This window comes from Oncorhynchus gorbuscha, linkage group LG01 (assembly GCF_021184085.1).
Source record: "Oncorhynchus gorbuscha isolate QuinsamMale2020 ecotype Even-year linkage group LG01, OgorEven_v1.0, whole genome shotgun sequence".
NCBI lineage: Eukaryota > Metazoa > Chordata > Actinopteri > Salmoniformes > Salmonidae > Oncorhynchus > Oncorhynchus gorbuscha.
Window position 1 is genome coordinate 112,217,773 of NC_060173.1, and position 22,247 is coordinate 112,240,019.

Here is a 22,247-nt window from a genome sequence, read left to right on the forward strand (position 1 = left end):
AAGTACAAGATGGGGAGGGGAGCGGGAGGTAGGTTGACAGGTCTCCCCTCTGGAAGCCCGAGGTAGGGGTAGCGGGGGAAAGGTTGACCTCAGGTCTCCCCTCTGGAAGCCCGAGGTAGGGGTATCGGGGGATTCTATCAAATAACACACCTCTAACTTTGTACAGTACTAATGGAATTAATAAAATCAGTCACACTACGAAATGCTACCAAATAAACCACAATTCAGTCATAATACTGTGAATATATAGTCTTACAGACATATTTTTAAATATTTTTTTACTGGTTTGTGCAATATCATTAAGATGAATAGAAAACCAGTCTGCACACTACCTGAGGTCCACCATGTCACAGGAACGCCTTTAGTGGCCTTGCTGTCACCAGTATTAAATAATGCAATTGCTGGGCAGTGTTCTTATGATGATGTCATCGATGACGTTTTTTGCGTCAAGGAAGGCAAGAAAGGTCAGGGTTCAGATGGCAGTTGTGCAATTTAGTTTGTGTGTTTCTTGTTTGAAGTGCAATAGTGTAATAATCCGATTCTCTTCTTTATAAATGTGTTATTCCATTTGTGTATTTGTGTGATATAGGATTTGTGCAATTTAGTTTTATTTGTGTGTTTTTCTTCGCAATAGGGTAATAGTGCAATAATGAAGTTCTTATTTTATTTGTATTTATTTATTACAATTTGTTTCTATTTGTCTTTGTTACTACTTTTTGATATTTGAGTCTTATTTTTGTATAGATTTTTATATTCATATTGTTTTAAATGATATGATGATTTATTTGTGTTGTTCCAAATGTCTGAATAATAATTAGCGTTGGTGGTGGGGATTTTTTGGCTGAAGGGGGGGGTTCGCCCCGGGGAGCCACACAAGGTAGAACCGCCACTGGTAACGGACATATACCAGGGGCTGTGCCAGGCTCTCCACGTCTGTTGACTCATCCAGCTGTAACGCATAGAATTCACTGGCTTGTATGTGTAACAGTATAACTTTAGACCGTCCCCTCGCCCATACCCGGGCGCGAACCAGGGACCCTCTGCACACATCAACAACAGTCACCCACGAAGCATCGTTACCCATCGCTACACAAAAGCTGCGGCCCTTGCAGAGCAAGGGGAACCACTACTTCAAGGTCTCAGAGCAAGTGACGTCATTGATTGAAATGCTATTTAGCGCGCACCACCGCTAACTAAGCTAGCTGTTTCACATCCGTTACACTCACCCCCCTTTTGACCTCCTCCTGTTCTGCAGCAACCAGTGATCTGGGTCATGGCACCAATGTAACAGTATAACTTTAGACCGTCCCCTCGCCCATTCCCGGGCGCGAACCCGGGACCCTCTGCACACATCAACAACAGTCACCCACGAAGCATCGTTACCCATCGCTCCAAAAGCCACGGCCCTTGCAGAGCAAGGGGAACCACTACTTCAAGGTCTCAGAGCAAGTGACATCACTGATTGAAATTCTATTTAGCGCGCACCACCGCTAACTAAGCTAGCCGTTTCACATCCTTTACCTATGCGAATTAGTAATTGTTTCAAAACATCTCCTGCCATGGTCACTGATGTGTCATGAAACAGTGTTGTTTGATGAAGACATTGTCTGTATAGTACTTTTGGCCTTTTCCCCCAGCATTGTCCCAGCCATATCTGCAGTAACAGAAAGAATTATGTCCTCCACAATAGTATGGGGCTTGCCTGTCTTAGCCACTCAGTAGCTCACCATATAAGACTCTTCTAGCCCCTTCTTATTAATGGTATCTGTTGCTTTTATACATTTCTTACTACTCGAAAGGTGTCTTAATTCTCGCTCAAAAGATTCCTGTGGTTTTTGTTTCAAATTGGCATGTTTAAAAAAAATAAAGAGTGAAGGTTTCATTGAGTTGTGAGATAGTACTTTTGCACATATAACACACTGTGGCTGAGGAAAGGCACTACTCCCAATATAAGTGAACCCCAAATAAATGTAGTTCTCATCATATGTGCGCCTCTTCGATGGTCCAACATCCCTGTCTGTTGTTCAGTGCTTTCCAGAGTAAGGGAGCAGTAGCTCTTGGGCTGCATCAGATTCACAACTGTCAGTGTCCATGCTAGCTGGGCTAACAACAAATGTAGAATTACTGATGCTAGCATTGGATGTGCTCGTGGAAGCAGAACAACTTGTGTGGTCGACGGGTGCAGGTGTGGTACTGATGGTAGTAGCTGTACTACCAGTAGAGCTGGTATGTGTCTATGGACACGGGCCTTACTTTTTTTTAACCATTTATCAATTTTCGAGTTAATGTGAATCACATTTTTATTTGGCGTACCCCGACAGCATTACGCATACCCCAGCTTGGGAATATATGGACTAGTGGCTCTTATTGTACTAGTTTAATATTCCATCATCACGTTTCAGGATATGCATGCTTTATTTACTTTAAAGAATTAAGACATAGGCCTAAAGATCAAGTTATTGACTATTGGAAGATTAATATAATAATACATTTGAAATCGGAAGTTTACATACACCTTAGCCAAGTGCATTTAAACTCAGGTTTTCACAATTCCTGGCCTTTAACCCTAGTACAAATTCCCCGTTTTAGGTCACTTAGGATCACCACTTTTAAGAATGTGAAATGTCAGAATTATAGTAGAGAGAATGATTTATTTCAGCTTTTATTTCTTTCATCACATTCCAAGTAGGTCAGAAGTTTACATACACTCAGTTAGTATTTGGTAGCATTGCCTTTACATTGTTTAACTTGGGTCAAATGTTTTGGGTAGCCTTCCACAAGCTTCCCACAATAAGTTGGGTGAATTTTGGCCCATTCCCCCTGACAGAGCTGGTGTAACTGAGTCAGGTTTGTAGGCCTCCTTGCTCACACACACTTTCAGTTCTGCCCACAAATTTTCTATGGGATTGAGGTCAGGGTCAGGCCACTTCAATTCTTTGACTTTGTCCTTAAGCGATTTTGCCAGAACTTTGGAAGTATGCTTGGGGTCATTCTCCATTTGGAAGACCCATTTGTGACCATGCTTTAACTTCCTGACTGATGTCTTGAGATGTTGCTTCAATATATCCACATAATTGTCCTGCCTCATGATGCCATCTATTCTATGAAGTCCACAAGTCCATCCTGCAGTAAAGCATCCCCACAACATGATGCTGCCACCCCCGTGCTTCACGGTTGGGATGGTGTTCTTCGGCTTGCAAGTCTCCCCCGTTTTCCTCCAAACATAACGATGGTTATTATGGCCAAACTATTCTAATTTTGTTTCAGCAGACCAGAGGACATTTCTCCAAATAGTACAATCTTTGTCCCCATGTGCAATAGCAAACCATAGCCTGGCTTTTTAATGGTGGTTTTGGAGCAGTGGCTTCTTCCTTGCTGAGCGGCCTTTCAGGTTATGTCGATATAGAACTCATTTTACTATGGATATAGATCCTTTGTACCTGTTTCCTCCAGCATCTTCAAGGTTCTTTGCTGTTGTTCTGGGATTGATTTGCACTTTTCGCACCAAAGTACGTTCATCTCTAGTAGACAGAACACGTCTCCTTCCTGAGCGGTATGATAACTGCGTGGTCCCATGGTGTTTATACATGCGTACTATTGTTTGTACAGATGAACGTGGTACCTTCAGGCGTTTGGAAATTGCTCCCAAGGATGAACCAGACTTGTGGAGGTCTACAAAAATTAATTTGAGGTCTTGGCTGATTTCTTTTGATTTTCCCATGATGTAAAGCAAAGAGTTTGAAGGTAGGCCTTGAAATACATCCACAGGTACACCTTCAATTGACTCAAAGGATGTCAATTAGCCTATCAGAAGCTTCTAAAGCCATGACATAATTTTCTGGAATTCTCCAAGCTGTTTAAAGGCACAGTCAACTTAGTATATGTAAACTTCTGACCCACTGGAATTGTGATACAGTGAATTATAAGTGAAATAATCTGTCTGTAAACAATTGTTGGAAAAATTACTTGTGTCATGCACAACGTAGATGTCCTAAACAACTTGCCAAAACTATAGTTTGTTAACAAGAAATTTGTGGAGTGGTTGAAAAATTAGTTTTAATGACTCCAACCTAATTGTGTGTAAACTTCTGACATCAACTGTATATATATATATATATATATATATATATATATATGTATGTTTATGTACTTGTGCACACAACTAGGCTATACTGGGGAATGTGAAATTCCTGTATTGTGTTGCAAATGTCCTTATCTTATCCTCTTATGAAAGGCAACAGTGTGTAGGCTACCACCTGGTCTGGACTCAGTCTGGGGCTTTTCTGGGGCTCTGGTAAAGTTACACAGACTCTGTGCACCATAACGTCTGTCTAAATGGCGTGGCTCTGCACATGGTGCAAGGGCCTGCGACTGCTGTGCTATACAAGCTATTATAAACTGGGTAGTTCGAGCCCTGAATGTTGATTGGCTGACAGTCGTGGTATATCAGACCGTATACCCCGGGTTTGACAAAAAGTTTTTTTTTTACTGCTCTAATTACGTTGGTAACCAGTTTATAATAGCAATAAGGCACCTCGGGTTTGTGATACATGGCCAATATACCACGGCTAATGGCTCCGCATTGCGTCGTGTGTAAGAACAACCCTTAGCTGTGGTATATTGGCCATATAACACACCTCCTCGGACCTTATTGCGTAACTGTACAGGTAAATTAAATACTTTGGCATCATCTAACCAGAAGAGGTCGCTATACCAAGTTTCATGAGTTGCCACCCCATCTCTCTACCAGTAAGCTGTGAGGCCTGCTGGAAACAACTAGAGTACTATTGAAAATAATCACAGTGATCAATATTCTGCACGAGTGTGCCTTTATAGCTTAAATTTAAATTATTATTATCTTCATTGCATTCCCATTGTAGCATATATTGTGCCTTCAGAAAGTATTCATATCCCTTGACTTATTACACATTTTGTTGTGTTACAGCCTGCATTCAAAATGGATTACATGTTATTTTTTTATCTCACCAATCTACACACAATAAGCCATAATGATAAAGTGAAACATGTTTTTGGACATTTTTGAAAATGTTTTGAAAATTTAAATATAGACATTTCATTTACATAAGTATTCACACCCCTGAGTCAATACATGTTAGAATCACATATGGCAGTGATTACAGCTGTGAGCCTTTCTGGGTAAGTCTCAAAGTGATTACAGCTGTGAGCCTTTCTGGGTAAGTCTCAAAGTGATTACAGCTGTGAGCCTTTCTGGGTAAGTCTCAAAGTGATTACAGCTGTGAGCCTTTCTGGGTAAGTCTCAAAGTGATTACAGCTGTGAGCCTTTCTGGGTAAGTCTCAAAGTGATTACAGCTGTGAGCCTTTCTGGGTAAGGCTCAAAGTGATTACAGCTGTGAGCCTTTCTGGGTAAGGCTCTAAGAGTGATTACAGCTGTGAGCCTTTCTGGGTAAGGCTCTAAGAGTGATTACAGCTGTGAGCCTTTTTGGGTAAGTCTCAAAGTGATTACAGCTGTGAGCCTTTCTGGGTAAGTCTCTAAGAGCTTTGCACACCTTGATTGTACAATATTTACACATTATTATTTTTAAATTGTTCAACCTCTTGTCAAATTGGTTGTTGAGCATCGCTAGACAGCCATTTTCCAGTCTTGCCATAGATCTTTAAGCGGATTTAAGTCGAAACTGTAACTAGGCCACCCAGGAACATTTAATGTCCTTTTGTTATGCAACTCCAGGGTAGATTTGGCCTTGTGTTTTAGGTTATTGTCCTGCTGAAAGGTTAATTTTTCTCCCAGTGTCTGTCGGAAAGCAGACTGAACCAGGTTTCCTCTAGGATTTTGCGTGTGCTTAGCTCTATTCAGTTTATTTTTATCCTGAAAAACTCCCTAGTCCTTGACGATGACAAGCATACACATAAACTGCAGCCACCACCATGCTTAAAAATATGAAGAGTGGTACTCAGTAATGTGTTGTGTTGGATTTGCCCCAAACATAACGCTTTGTTTAAATAAAACCAAACCAAATCAAACTTTATTAGTCACATGCGCCGAATACAACAAGTGTAGACTTTACGGTGAAGTGCTTACTTACAAGCCCTTAACCAACAGTGCAGTTCTAGAAAGAGTTAAGAAAACGTTTACCAAATCAACTAAAGTAAAATAAATATTTAAAAAACACAATAAAATAACAATATTGAGGCTATATACAGGGGGTACCGGTACTGAGACAATGTGCGGGGGTACAGGTTATTCAGGACATAAAGCTAGAATCCTGACTAGAACCAAAAAATGTGATCATATTACTCCAGTGCTAGCCTCCCGACACTGGCTTCCTGTTAAGGCAAGGGCTGATTTCAAGGTTTTACTGCTAACCTACAAAGCATTACATGGGCTTGCTCCTACCTATCTTTCCGATTTAGTCCTGCAGTACATACCTACACGTACGCTACGGTCACAAGACGCAGGCCTCCTAATTGTCCCTAGAATGTCTAAGCAAACAGCTGAAGGCAGGGCTTTCTCCTATAGAGCTCCATGTTTATGGAATGGTCTGCCAACCCATGTGAGAGACGCAGACTCGGTCTCAACCTTTAAGTCTTTACTGAAGACTCATCTCTTCAGTGGGTCATATGATTGAGAGTAGTCTGGCCCAGGAGTGTGAAGGTGAACGGGAAGGCTCTGGAGCAACGAACTGCCCTTGCTGTCTCTGCCTGGCCAGTTCCCCTCTTTCCAATGGGATTCTCTGAGTCACTGGCTTACTGGTGCTCTTCCATGCTTTCCCTAGGAGGGGTGCGTCACTTGAGTGGGTTGAGTCACTGACGTGGTCTTCCTGTCTGGGTTGGCGCCCACCTGCTGTGGCGGAGATCTTTGTGGGCTATACTTGGCCTTGTCTCAGGATGGTACGTTGGTGGTTGAAGATATCCCTCTAGTGGTGTGGGGGCTGTGCTTTGGCAAAGTGGCTGGGGTTATATCCTGCCTGTTTGGCCCTGTCCGGGGGTATCATCGGATTGTGCCACAGTGTCTCCTGACCCCTCCTGTCTCAGCCTCCAGTATATATGCTGCAGCAGTTTATGTGTCAGGGGGCTAGGGTCAGGTTGTTATATCTGGAGTATTTCTCCTGTCTTATCTGGTGTCCTGTGTGAATTTAAGTATGCTGTCTCTAATTCTCTCTTTCTCTCGGAGGACCTGAGCCCTAGGACCATGCCTCAGGACTACCTGGCATGATGACTCTTTGCTTTCCCCAGTCCACCTGGCCGTGCTGCTGCTCCAGTTTCAACTGTTCTGCCTGCGGCTATGGAACCCTGATCTTTTCACCGGATGTGCTATGTGTCCCAGACCTGCTGTTTTCAAGGTGCGGTAGAGATACTCTGAATGATCGGCTATGAAAAGCCAACTGACATTTACTCCTGAGGTGCTGACCTGTTGCACCCTCGACAACCACTGTGATTATTATTATTTGACCCTGCTGGTCATCTATTAGCATTTGAACATCTTGGCCATGTTCTGTTATAATCTCCACCCGGCACAGCCAGAAGAGGACTGGGCAACCCTCATAAGCCTGGTTCCTCTCTAGGTTCCTTCCTAGGTTCTGGTCTTTCTAGGGAGTTTTTCCTAGCCACTGTGCTTCTACACCTGCATTGCTTCCTGTTTGGGGTTTTAGGCTGGGTTTCTGTACAGCACTTTGAGATATCAGCTGGTGTAACAACGGCTTTATAAATACATTTGATTTGATGAGGTAGTTACCTGGAATACGTTTCAATTAACAGGTGTGCCTTTCTTTCCTTAATGCGTTTGAGCCAATCAGTTGTGTTGTGACAAGGTAGGGGAGGTATACAGAAGATAGCCCAATTTGGTAAAAGACCAAGACCATATTATGGCAAGATCAGCTCAAATAAGCAAAGAGAAACGACAGTCCATCATTATTTAAGACATGGAGTTCAGTCATTGCGGAAAATGTCAAGAACTTTGAAAGTTTCTTCACGTGCAGTCGCAAAAACCATCAAACGCTATGATGAAACTGGCTCTCATGAGGACCGCCACAGGAATGGAAGACCCAGAGTTACCTCTGTTGTAGAGGACAAGTTCATTAGAATTACCAGCCTCAGAGATTGCAGCCCAAATAAATGCTTCACATAGTTCAAGTAACAGACACATCTCAACATCAACTGTTCAGAGGAGACTGTGTGAATCAGGCCTTCATGGTCGAATTGCTGCAAAGAAACTACTACTAAAGAACACCAATAATAAGAAGAGACTCGCTTGGGCCAAGAAACACGAGCAATGAACATTAGACCGGTGGGAATTTGTCCTTTGGTCTGGAGTCCAAATTGGAGATGTTTGGTTCCAACTGCCGTGTCTTTGGGAGACGCAGTGTTGGTGAACGGATGATCTCTGCATGTATGGTTCCCGCTGTAAAGCTTGGAAATTTTAGATTTTTCGTTCCAACCACTGAGTCTTTATAAGACGTGTATTTCCCACCGTAAAGCATGGAGGAGGTGTGATGGTGTGGGGGTGCTTTGCTGGTGACACTGTCAGTGATTTATTTAGAATTCAAGGCACACTTAACCAGAATGGCTACAACAGCATTCTGCAGCAATACTTCATCCCATCTGGTTTGGGTTTAGTGGGTCTATCATTTGTTTTTCTACAAGACAATGACCCAACACACCTCCAGGCAGTTGAATGGCTATTTTACCAAGAAGGAGAGTGATTGGGTGCTGCATCAGATGACCTGGCCTCCACAATCCCCAGACCTCAACCAAATTGAGATAGTTTGGGATGAGTTGGACTGCAGAGTGAAGGAAAAGCAGCCAACAAGTGCTCAGCATATGTGGGAACTCCTTCAAGACTGTTGGAAAAACATTTCTGGTGAAGCTGGTTGAGAGAATGCCCAGAGTGTGCAAAGCTGTCATCAAGGCAAAGGGTGGCTACTTGAAGAATCTAATTTAAAATATATTTTGATTTAACACTTTGTTGGTTACTACATGATTCCATGTGTTATTTCATAGTTTTGATGTCTTCACTATTATTCTACAATGTAGAAAATAGTAAAATTATAGAAAAACCGTTGAATGAGTAGGTGTTCTAAAACATTTGACCAGTAGTGTATATAGGGCAGCGCTCTCTAATGTGCTAGTGTTGGCTATTTAACAGTTGGATGGCCTTGAGATTGAAAAACAGCTACTATCTCTCGGTCCCAGCTTTGATGCACCTGTACTGACCTTGCCTTCTGGATGATAGTGGGGTGAACAGGCAGTGGCTCAAGTGGTTGTTGTCCTTGATGATCTTTTTGGCCTTCCTGTGACATCGGGTGCTGTAGGTGTCTTGGAGGGCAGGTAGTTTGCCCCCGGTGATGCGTTGGGCAGACCGCACCACACTCTGGAGAGCCTTGCGGTTGAGGGGGGTGCAATTGCAGTACCAGGTGGTGATACAGCCCAACAGGCTGCTCTCAATTGTGCATCTGTAAAAGTTTGTGGGTTTTAGGTGACAAGCCACATTTTTTCAGCCTCCTGAGGTTGAAGAGGTGCTGTTGCGCCTTCTTCACCACACTGTCTGTGTGGGTGGACCATTTCAGTTTGTCAGGGACGTGTATGCCGAGGAACTTGTGACTTGTCAAGCACATTTTCACTCCTGAACTTATTTAGGCTTGCCATAAGACAAGGATTGAATACTTATTGACCTAATCCATTTAAGCTTTTTGTATTAATTTGTTTAAAAAATGTAATATTTTTATTTATTTATTTCACCTTTATTTAACCAGGTCGGCTAGTTGAGAACAAGATCTCATTTACAACTGCGACCTGGCCAAGATAAAGCATAGCAGTGTGGACAGACAACACACAGTTACACATGGAGTAAACAATTAACAAGTATTGTGTGTAGGCCAGTGACACAATCTCAATTTACATTCATTATTTTCAGGCTGTAACAACAACAGAATGTGGAAAAATTCAAGGATTGTGATTGAATACTTTCTGAAGACATTGTAAACCTACTGTACATAAATACACTTCGTCTTCACAGCATTCTGCATGAGATGACTGGGGTAGTTTTGTCTGTCAGGATGATACATGTGACTTAAATTGTTAAACATTGGGCCTACCGACAATTTGTTGTAATAGTTGTTGTAATAACATTATAATAACTAATTGTTATGTTAGTTAAAAAGTCAACCAAGATGCAATTCTAATTGGCTAATTGGGCTAAAAGGCCTATTCTATCTAGAAACATGAATCCATGAGGGCAGAGATTATGTAAATGTTACTGGAATAAACTTGTATTTTTTTAAGGTTGCATAACAAATTCCTCTTTTATAAACCTGTAGCAAATGTTGCATTGGCTGTCCAGTGCACAGACACACACTGGTCTTATGGCCCAATAGGATATTGAGGGGGACGATCCCAGCGTAGCTCTCCCAGAGCCATTGACTGGTTGCTGCAACTTGTGGGCAGGGCCATCAGACTGCTTGGATTTTTCCGTACATTTTCATACGATTAGAAGCAACATTTCCTTCATAGCCAAAACGTCGCTGCGCCGGACTCCTTGTTTTCTGATAGTCCACCATTTTATATTGCTGTTGGTCTAAAGGATTATAAATTGTTTGTTTTAATATATTGGACTTTGCTTTACGAAGGGACAACTCTCTATTATGATGGAAATTGAGATGCCTAAAATTCATCCTAGTCAACAGGTAAATCATCTTTTTAATATGCTATTATGTGAAACTATAGCTCAAGGTTGACCTATAGCATATTAACGCAATGCTAGACAATATCCTCATTGTTGAAAAACTATATTTGATTGGATATTTCAAACTATTTAAATAAAATTAGGCCTAATTAAAACTGTTCATATGTTACCTGATTAATAAACTGTCATGTTCAACTCGATGTGCGTTTCCCATACTACTCCATGTATTATTTCAAAATATATTGTTTCGTAAGTTAACGAAATGAAACGACTGCATCGTAAATATGTTTTCCTATAGGTTATCATAATCATATTTGTGAACTTCTCGTGTTGTAGTTTTGACATTTGTAAATACATTAGGCTACTACTGCATGTAGCTCTACAATTTATGTCTCTGCGCTGGTAGTCGACATACGCGTTCATAGAAAATTCTGCAAAGTCATGGATGGAAGTCTGGCCGGTTCATCCAACTCAATTCCGTGTGGGCGAAAAAAGACCGGTAAAACATCCGTTTAATTTCGATGTCCATGTGTAATGATGCAATTACTGTCAAGTAAAACATATGTCAAGGTGACGATGACGACACTTATCCCCAGACAGTCTTTTTACTTTTCATTTCAGTGCGCTTGTTTTTTGGCCGTCGGAATCCCCCCATGCGCCACTAGAGCCCCATAGCGTTTTTCCCGTAAAAGATGGCATCTATTGGCCTACCAGTAACCTAACGAAACCGGAGTTAAATAAACCGAGCATAGACGGTAGAGAAAGCGAGACATCTCATGGTCACATTTGATCTGGTTGGGGCGAGTAAGTACCTCAGAGCCAGCTGTTTGTTGGACAGTTTCCCCATTGAAATATATATGTATATTATCTGTTGTAAGTGGGCGTTCCCTCTCTCGCGTGAGCCATGTAAGAGATTTGATTTGATGTAAGAGATTATGGAGATCATCATGCTCACGTGAGAGTGGGAACGCCCACTTACAAAGATAGGTAATTTGACCATTTTTTCAATGGTAAACAGCCTCAGTAAGACATCTTTATTCATCCACCATATTTGGGCCTACTTCGTCTCCATACAACTAACTGATTGCACAATCTCAGGCTGCCCAGCCTGAAATTTAGTTTATTTTCTTTTCCATGATGTAGGCTACACAGGTCCTCTGTAGAGTTCAATTGATTCTGTCAAATTGAGAAATATATGTTGGCTTAAGCCTTAGGCTTGTTATAATAACCCAAAACTGGTTGTAGTTATGTAGCTGACCTTCAAATAAAATTTGATCAAATCACATTTTATTTGTGACATGCGCCGAATGCAACAGAAGTAGACCTTACAGTGAAATGCTTACTTACAAACCCTTAACCAACAATGCAGTTTTAAGCAAAAAATTAAGTGTTAAGTAAAAAATAGATAATTTATAAAATAAAAGTAACAAATAATTAAAGAGCAGCAGTAAAATAACAATAGCAAGGCTATATACAGGGAGTACCGGTACAGAGTCAATGTGTGAGGGGCACCGGTTAGTCGTGGTAATTGAGGTAATATGTGCATGTAGGTAGAGTTAAAGTGATTATGCATAGATAATAAACAGAGAGTAGCAGCAGTGTAAAAGAGGACCCATGCTGTAGAACATTTTTTGGATCTGAGGACCCATGCCAAGTCTTTTCAGTCTCCTGAGGGGGAATAGGCTTTGTCGTGCCCTCTTCACGACTGTCTTAGTGTGTTTGGACCATGATAGTTTGTTGGTGATGTGGACTACAAGGAACTTGGAAACTCTCAACCTGCTCAACTACAGCCCCGTCGATGAGAATGGGGGCGTGCTCGGTTCTCCCTTTCCAGTAGTCCACTATCATCTCCTTTGTCTTGACCACATTGAGGGATAGGTTGTTATCCTGGCACCACACGGCCAGGTCTCTGACCTCCTCCCTATAGGCTATCTCATCGTTGTCGGTGATCAGGCCTACCACTGTTGAGTCATCTGCAAACTTAATGATGGTGTTGGAGTCGTGCCTAACCATGCAGTCATGAGTGAACAGGGAGTACAGGAGGGGAGTGAGTACGCACCCATGAGGGGCCCCCGTGTTGAGGATCAGCGTGGCAGATGTGCCTACCCTTACAACCTGGGGGCTAAAGACATGAGTGTTATGGGTCGGTAGTCATTTAGGCAGGTTACCTTAGTGTTCTTGAGCACAGGGACTATGGTGGTCTGCTTGAAACATGTTGGTATTACAGACTCAGTCAGGGACAGGTTGAAAATGTCAGTGAAGACATTTGCTAGTTGGTCAGCGCATGCTCGGAGTACAAGTCCTGGTAATCCATCTGACCCTGCGGCCTTGTGAAGGTCTTACTCACATCGGCTACGGAGAGAGCGTTATCACACAGTTGCCCGGAACAGCTGATGCTCTCATGCATGCTTCAGTGTTACTTGCCTCGAAGCGAGCATAGTAGTAATTTAGTTAATCTGGTAGGCTCGTGTTACTGGGCAGCTCGCAGCTGTGCTTCCCTTTGTAGTCTGTAATAGTTTTCAAGCCCTGCCACGTCCGACGAGTGTCAGAGTTGGTGTAGTACGATTCGATCTTAGTCCTGTATTGACGCTTTGCCTGTTTGATGGTTCGTCAGAGGGCATAGCAGGATTTATTATATGCTTCCGAGTTAGTCTCGCTTCTTTCAGTGTGGGGACAACATCATTTATGCACTTATTGATGAAGCCAGTGACTGATGTGGCGTACTCCTCAATGCCATTTGAAGAAGACCTGTAGATTAGCATCTGCTTAATCGGACCACTTTTTTATTGACCGAGTCACTGGTGCTTCCTGCTTTAATTTTTGCTTGTAAGCAGGAATCAGAAGGATACAATTATGGTCAGATTTGCTAAATGGAGGGCGAGGGAGAGCTTTGTACAAGTCTCTGTGTGTGGAGTAAAAGTGGTCTAGAGTTTTTTTCCCCTCTGGTTGCACATTTAACTTGCTGGTAGAAATGAGGTCAAACAGATTTAAGTTTCCCTGCATTAAATTCTCCGGCCACTAGGAGCGCCGCCTCTGAATGAGCTTCTTCCTGTTTGCTTATTGCCGTATACAGCTCATTGAGTGTGGTCTTAGTGCCAGCATCGGTTTGTGGTGGTAAATAGACAGCTACAAAGAATATTGATGAAAACTCTTGGCAAATGGTGTGGTCTACAGCTTATCTTGAGATACTCTCAGGCCTGCCTTATCTCAGCTCACTGGTCACAATAGCAACACCCACCTGTAGCACGCGCTCCAGCAGGTATATTTCAATGGTCATCCCCAAAGGCAACACTTCGTTCGGCCGACTTTCCTTCCAGTTCTCTGCTGCCAATGACTGGAACGAATTGCAAAAATCACTGAAGCTGGAGTCTTATATCTCCCTCTTTAACTTTAAGCATCAGCTGTCAGAGCAGCTTTCTGATCATTGTACCTGTACACAGCCAATCTGTAAATAGCACACCCAACTACCTCATCCCCATATTATTACTTACCCTCTTGCACCCCAGTATCTCTACTTGCACATCATCATCTGCACATTAATCACTCCAGTGTTAATGCTAAATTGTAATTATTTCGCCTTCATGGCCTATTTATTGCCTTACCTCCCTACTCTTCTACATTTGCACACACTGTACATATATTTTTTCTATTGTGTTATTGACTGTACGTTTGTTTATGTGTAACTGTTGTTTATTGTCGTACTGCTTTGCTTTATCTTGACCAGGTCACAGTTGTAAATGAGAACTTGTTCTCAACTGGCCTACCTGGTTAAATAAAAGTGAAATAAATAAAATAAATAATAATAACACGAAAAAAAACACAATAGCACAATTGGTTGAGGGATAATAATACTGTGCCATCTTGCTACCTTGGTTTTATCAATTGAATAACAGGTTTCCCCCTAGATTAAGACTAAACCTGAGTTTTGTCATGTTTAGGAGGTGAGTCTACTTAGTTGTTTTAACCAGATGCGTTTCTATTGTGAGAAAAAAATATAGTCATCAGACTCCCATTTAAGGGGCGGTATGCAACAAGGTATCATGAAACAACAACTTTTGGGGCAGTTTCCTGGACACAGATTAAGCCTAGACCTGGATTTAAAAGCAAACACGAAAATGCTTTTTAGGTCAAGGCTTAAAATGTGTGTTCAGGAAACCTTACTCTATCTCACAGCTCTGTTGTGTTACTGGCGCTTAGAATTCCTTTGGTTGGCTTGTTTTTAAAAGTGCTGTTTCTTCATCTAACACAATTGTTTTTTATTCTGTTGTTTGAGTTGCTGCACATTCTGAGAGGGAAGTCCAAATGCAGCTACTCAAAGTCTGTCTGTTTTTAAACAAAGAGATTATTTTTGAGAAATTATGTTTTTATTTACACTTAAATTTGCAGAATCGACCAGGAAATGAAAGCATATATTTTTTTACAAGCCCCAGTTCCTTATTTGTAGTCCAGACCTCCTCTCATATACTATTGTGTACTCACTGTGTATGTATATACTGTATTCACAACATAATATTTAAAAAACATTTTTTTATTTTTAAATTAGGCATAGCCCATTCTAATATACCTACTATTGTACATACCTTTTTATTTTCCGAATGTATATACTGTTTAAAAACACTGCATATTTATATTCTGCATTCTGACACTGCTCACTCTAATATATCTATATTGGATGGTTAATTGGACTCGTTCTGACATTTCTTGATTTCTTGTTTAGATTTATAGATTATCTGTACCGTATTTGCTAGACACTCTACTGCACTGTTGGAGCTAATAATCGGTGTTCGCGACCAATTAGATTAGATTCGAAAATAATAAGGCTTTTTATGCCTATTGTTCAAGATTTCTTTACTCTTCTGGACTCTTCTAGACTGTAAGTGATATTTGTGGGTGGTTGTGTGGGCCATTCTTCATCCTCTCCAGGGCCATAATGTATCACATATGGTTTTGTGTACTCGCTACCCAGACCTTGTGACTTTAAAGGCTTTCGTGGTCATTGATTAATGCTGGATTTGACGGGACATCCATGAGGCAATTAGGGTTAAAGACTTCTCAGCTGCACTGCAGAGAGAGAGAGAGAGAGAGAGAGAATGTGTCACTCCCTGGCCTGAGTATTCTGTGTTTTCATTATTATTTTGGTTAGGCCAGGGTGTGACATGGGGATTTATGTGGTTTGTTTTGTCTGGGGTTGTTTGTAGTTATGGGATTGTGGTTAGAGTAGTACTCTAGGTAAGTCTATGGTTGCCTAGAGTGGTTCTCAATCTGAGGCAGGTGTTTATCGTTGTCTCTGATTGGGAACCATATTTAGGCAGCCATATTCTTTAGGTCTCTTGTGGGTGATTGTTCCTGTCTTTGTGGCACCAGATAGGACTGTTTCGGTTTTGTCACGTTTCTTGTTTTGTAGATTGTTTTATTTTCATCTTTATTAAAGATGTACAAAACTAACCGCGCTGCATTTTGGTCCGCCTCTCTTTCACCAGAAGAAAACCGTTACAGAATGTTTGTTATAACTATTTCTGAACTTAAAGATAATAGGTCATGTGAATTATATAATTAAACATTGTTTTTTTGGGGGATTTTTTTGTGGCCATGTTTAACACTTGATTTGGTCCACAAAGTTACAACTCAATTACTTCTGCTCATTCCATTTACAATGTCGAAATCTACGCCAAACCCCGAAATCTTTCCCACACCACATCCTCTTTACACTCCCTTCCACTTTGTTAGTCCTCTGATCTGTCTCTCTTTACATCCTCTCTCTCTCTGTTCTGTTTGTGACCCAGTCTCTCTGAAAGTATCATTGACCTTCTTTTAGGCAACAAATAGGCACATCTTCAGAGCTTTCCTTGTGACCTAATATGTTGGGTTAATGCAATCTCACAAGTCCTTTGTGAAATGTTTCCTTGTGAATATAAGGTCTGTGTAATTGATGTTAAGACGGCCCCAGGGGAGACCAGCGTAGTTTTTCTCTGGACATTCCTGACTGAACAGGCAGGCAGATAATAACCTTCAGACCCTGCAAGTGTCACGTTCTGACCTTTGTTTTGTCTTTGTTTTAGTATGGTCAGGGCGTGAGTTGGGTGGGCAGTCTGTGTGTTTTTCTATGTTGGGGTTTTGAGTTCGGCCTAGTATGGTTCTCAATCAGAGGCAGCTGTCAATCATTGTCCCTGATTGAGAATCATTTTTTAAATATTTTTTAACCTTTATTTTACTAGGCAAGTCAGTTAAGAACAAATTCTTATTTTCAATGACGGCCTAGGAACAGTGGGTTAACTGCCTGTTCAGGGGCAGAACGACAGATTTGTACCTTGTCAGCTCGGGGATTCGAACTTGCAACCTTTCGGTTACTAGTCCAACGCTCTAACCACTAGGCTACCCTGCCACCCAATCATACTTAGGTAGCCTGGGTTTCACTTTTGAGTGGGGGGGTGTTTGTTTCTGTGTGTGTGTTTGGGCCACACGGTACTGTTTCGGTTTTGTAAATTCACATTGTCATTTATTGTTTAGTGTTCTGAGTTTTAATTAAAAACTTGCTGCGCTTTGGTCCTCCGATCCTTCTCGCTACTCCTCCTCAGAAGAGGAGGAAGAATGCCGTTACAGCGAGGCATACCAGCAGGTCCTAGTGGTGTTGCTACTGTATACACCAGAGGACATAGTAAGAACTTTGTCTGAACATATTTGTACCAAACCTTCCTTGCTAGATCTCAAGCTGATATGGTTCTCAAAATACAGTTCTATGGTGCAGTGTGGTTTATCAAATAAAAAGTAGGAAACATTTGTAAATTTAAATAATTATGCACATGTGCAGAAGGTTTGGTTTTCTAGACTATCTGGAAAAGTCATTCAATGTTTTTGGCAACACAGCCACTCTGTAAAACTCACATTTTTACTCCCTAAAACTCAGTTTTAATTTGAAGCCGTATCAATGAACTTTTCTCCTCAGTGATCAATGATTTCATTCATTTTTTGAGCTAGTGATATTACATTTGACCTGCTGTCCTTTGATTTATTTGGTTGAAACTAATCAAGAGAGGCACATCTCCTCTGTGGGTGAATAAAAATATATATATATTTCATCTTTATTTAACTAGCCAAGTCAGTTAAGAACAAAGTCTTATTTACAATGATGGCCAAACCCTAACCTGACGACGCTGGGCCAATTGTGCGCCGGCCTATGGGACTCCCAATCACGGCCGGTTGTGATACAGCTTGGAATCAAACCAAGGTCTGTAGTGACGCCTCTAACACTGAGATGCGGTGCCTTAGACCGCTGCGCCACTCGGGAGCCGTTGGGGAAATGGAGAAGTGCATCTATTATTCATACTGCTTCTTGCTAGTACTGCTGTCGTCAGACACCCGGAGGGACGGGGCGTGGCACTGGAGAGAGAGAGAGACAGTAGCTGTACTCCTTCACAGCAGGGAAACGTTTCCTTGTTCCTCCTCACCAATCCCCTTTTTTCATCTGGTCACAGTCTGTGTGGTGCTTTGTGAGTTCCGGTCTAACTTGTTGTCTGTTGGCAGGACATAGACCTGATCGACATCTTGTGGAGGCAGGACATAGATCTGGGTGCGGGGCGCGAGGTGTTTGACTACTGCCAGCGTCAGAAGGAGCACGAGCTGCAGCAGCAGAGGGAGCAGGAGGAGGACAAGAGGCTGCAGCAGCAGAGGGAGCAGGAGAAGGCCCTGCTTGCTCAGCTGCAGCTGGATGAGGAGACGGGGGAGTTTGTGCCCCGCCTTGCGACCAGCGGACAGCCACTGCAGACGGCTACCTCCGCCGCACCCTCTCAAGTCATACAGGTACCGTACACACACACACACAGCTGTCAGTCATGTCAGGGGCTGGCCACTCCCCTCCCTGGGGTGGGGGGGGGTGCAGCTGCTCTGTAGCTAGGTAACAACCTCATCCAGTGTAATTAGGGAAACACAGGTGGCTTTGTAGTTTTGCATTAGTGGATTTGGCTGTTTAGAAACTGCTCTGTGGAGAGCTTTGTCTAAGGTAGCGCTATGCCCTCTGCGAAGAACTTTGTCTAAGGTAGCGCTATGCTCTCTGCTCAAATTCTTACCTATTCTTTAGCAAATCAGCCATTTTCAAACACAATGTTGAAATGGATGCAGGGTTAGAATAGAGGGAATTTAGATGAGAACCTGAAGTGCTTTGAATCTTTGCTTTCAGGATGTCAGCTTCACTGTAGATGGGGATGCCTTGTCATTTGATGAATGTATGCAACTGCTGGCAGAGACATTTCCTTTGGTAGAGGCAACTGAGGTAAGAAGACAGGCTTTCACTATTATCTTAAAAATATGCTTACAACGATTTCTAATTAAGCAATAAGGACAGAAGGGGTGTGGTATATGGCCAATATACCATGGCTAAGGGCTGTTCTTAGCCACAACGCAACACAGAGTGCCTGGACACAGATCTTAACCGTGGTATATTGGCCATATACCACACACCTCAGAGGTGCCTTATTGCTATTATAAACTGGTTACCAAAGTAATTATATATTTCTTGTCATACCTGTGGTATACAGTCTGAAATACCATGGCTGTCAGCCAATCAGCATTCAGGGCTCAAACCACCCAGTTTCTAATTAACAATATATAATGTTGTATGTACCTGTCTTTTACAGTGTTTCCCTCCCTTGTTTGTGTTGTAGACTACCTCTTCCTGTCTGGATGCCGCCGTAGCTCTAGCACCCAACAGCAGTCACATCATGATGAAATCTGATCCGCCAACTTTGACCCAGCTGCCTCTACTCACAGCCCCACTGCCCTCACAAAGGACCTCCCCAGATTTGGAGCAGGCCTGGATGGAACTTTTGTCCCTCCCTGAGCTGCAGGTACAATACGAATATTCTACCGCCTCTATGGTGTAACAAGCACTCAAAAGAATACACGGATGGCAGCAGCCAGGTATGCATGAGAGGACATATACTCACCTTTTGTTTTGTGTGTTTGAATGGGACACAGCGGAAGAAGATACTACTCAGCTAATGCCACTGTGATCAGGTTCCCACATAGCACTGTTGAGTCTGCGCAGTGGGAGGGAAAGCCTCAAATGGTGGGAAGCTGCTTGTGTCCTTAAGTAGAACATAAAATAACTTCTAAGCAGTTAGTGAAGGTGGTAGTAGCATTGAAACCAGAAAGAAAACACTTTACTTACAGTACAAAATACAATGCGTCATTTCATGCAAAAAAACGTTAGTCAATTTAGGAATCCCACTTTATTTGCAATATTGAACCTGTGCAAAGTTTCAGCTACTTATTGGGAATAAAAAGGTTTGAAACCAAGGTTTAATAAATGATTAGTAAAAACTGAACAACAGCTCATCCATATGATGGTTCTCTACTGCATATTACATTAACGTTACATCTTGATGTCTGATACACTGCATGGGTTACTGGATCTGTTTTGATGCTTCCTAATCTTGTTTTCTAGCAATGTCTGAATATGCAAATGGAGGACACACGGGAGCTGCATGGAGGATATCTGCCCACTAACACCACCCCTGAGGTGCAGGATCCAAACTACAGCTTCTACCCATTGCCCAACCTGGAAGAGGTGGCGACAAACACTGCAGATGTCTGCCCACCCGAATTCATCAACACCTTTGAGGAGAGCTTTCCCAACATCGCTCCACTGGACCATCTCAATCAGATGACCCTGAAGACTCCAGATCTCAACACTCATTTCAGTGCAGACACTTTCTGTGACATATTTTACCCAGACGTTGTCAACACAAAAGTGACCAGTGTCACCTTGCCTCGTGGCCAAGGAAATGGAGGTAACTCATTGGCAGAAATACCAAACAAGCCTACTTTTACACCAATGGAATTACAGGACCTTTCTCCTGGAGATACATTTGACAGAGACAACAAACCTGAGATAATGACAGAATGTCCAGATTCTGATTCGGGTGTTTCTGTGGAGGCAAGCTCATACTCTAGCTCTCCTGAGAAATCCATGTATGGGGACCGCTCCTTTGGTGGCTACAGCGATTCAGACATGGATGAGATGGACAGTAACCCTGGGAGTGCACAGTCTGACTACTCCGAGATGTTCTCACTGTCTTTCCAACCAGATGGCCTGCAGACACCTCTTTCTGTGTTACCTCAGCAGCGGGACAAAGAGCCCAAATATGGCAAGACTGAGCCAGATGACGAGACTGGCCACAGTGAATCGCCCTTCGCCAAAGACAAGAAGAGGAGGCGCTCCGAGAAGCGTCTCTCTAGAGACGAGCAGCGAGCCAAGGCCCTCCAGATCCCCTTCACCGTGGACATGATCACCGACCTGCCCGTGGATGACTTCAACGAGATGATGTCCAAGCACCAGCTCAACGAGGCCCAGCTGGCCCTGGTCAGAGACATCCGACGGCGGGGCAAGAACAAGGTGGCTGCCCAGAACTGCCGCAAGCGCAAGATGGAGAACATCACGGAGCTGGAATATGACCTGGACTCGCTGAAGGAGGAGAAGGAGCGACTGCAGACAGAGAAGACCAAGAATGACAGCAGCCTGCGGAAGATGAAGCAGCAGCTCAACACCTTGTACCTGGAGGTGTTCGGTCTGCTGAGGGACGAGGAGGGGAAGCCCTATTCTCCATTGGAGTACTCCCTCCAGCAGACCACCGATGGCACAGTCTTCCTCGTCCCCCGCATTAAAAAGACACTTAGCAAGAAAAAGGACAGCTAGCACTTCTCTGTTTTACTACATGGTAGAGCATTAGTAATAATAATACTATGCAAAGAATAACTTTGTAGTTGCTTGGCTTTTAAGCGTTAGTAAAACAGCAGAACTGTTATAGTTTTTGCCTACTCTTCTTGAATCTTTAATTATATTTGAGTTATTTTGTACTGGTCTCTATTTTTCCCCTGATATTGTTTGTAAATACATTATTTGCTTTTGAGATATGAAAATGTGTAGTGTGTGTATATATATATATATCATGTTTTTAGTATGCTAATTATATTGTTGCAATCACTGTTACTTCAAAGTCGGTTTTATAAACTTTATGCTGATTTGCAGCTCCATTTCCTTTGTATGTCCTGACTATTGTGCTTTTTAATGAAATAAACAGTTAATTTAGTCAGTTGGTCTCTTGCTTACTATTCAAATTAGGCCGATTCAGAAATGTACGCCTTTCCTACTAACTTCTCAGTAGTTGGTATTCAGACTAACAGACTTTTAGTGCATTTATGTAAAGAGATCCCTTTTAATTGGAATTTTCTCAATAGACTCACTAGAATATATGGAGAGAACAGGTTCAGAATATTGGAGATCGATGAAACAAAGCCATGTAAATACAAACATTCGCCTCCTTTACAGCGCCAATTGGTAGATTTTAAAAACACTCTGACCGTGTATATTATTTAGAGTTAGGAAAGTATTTATGAATAATACAAACAGGTTTGGAGAGCTTTTACACACTAAATATTTGTGATTGAAAGTTGCCATATTAAATGGTTCAAACCATTAATTATTGTAAAGTGAGAAAAGTGTAGAATATGGGTTGAACAGTAGGCTACACTAATCTACATTAATAATCCCCACTAATCAAGAAACTGATGACAATATCCAGTCATCGTGAAC

The 22,247-nt window shown here is 42.2% G+C and overlaps 1 protein-coding gene across 1 annotated transcript; it reads left to right on the forward strand.

The window, feature by feature from the left end:
- The first annotated feature begins 10,467 nt into the window (after positions 1–10,467).
- On the forward strand, positions 10,468–21,747 carry LOC124011576 (nuclear factor erythroid 2-related factor 2-like). The gene is made up of 5 exons (XM_046325244.1): positions 10,468–10,661; positions 18,182–18,457; positions 18,834–18,926; positions 19,318–19,500; positions 20,100–21,747. Exons 1-5 carry the CDS (start codon positions 10,620–10,622, stop codon positions 21,348–21,350), a joined length of 1,845 nt encoding a protein of 614 aa, XP_046181200.1. The 5' UTR covers positions 10,468–10,619; the 3' UTR covers positions 21,351–21,747.
- Positions 21,748–22,247: the final 500 nt, after the last annotated feature.

Excerpts from the sequence above, each read along its gene's own strand:
- LOC124011576 (XM_046325244.1), top strand. The coding sequence starts at position 10,620 with ATGATGGAAATTGAGATGCCTAAAATTCATCCTAGTCAACAG. Across the intron at positions 10,662-18,181 it reads AAATTCATCCTAGTCAACAG|GACATAGACCTGATCGACAT; the intron begins GTAAATCATCTT and ends GTCTGTTGGCAG. Across the intron at positions 18,927-19,317 it reads CTTTGGTAGAGGCAACTGAG|ACTACCTCTTCCTGTCTGGA; the intron begins GTAAGAAGACAG and ends TTTGTGTTGTAG.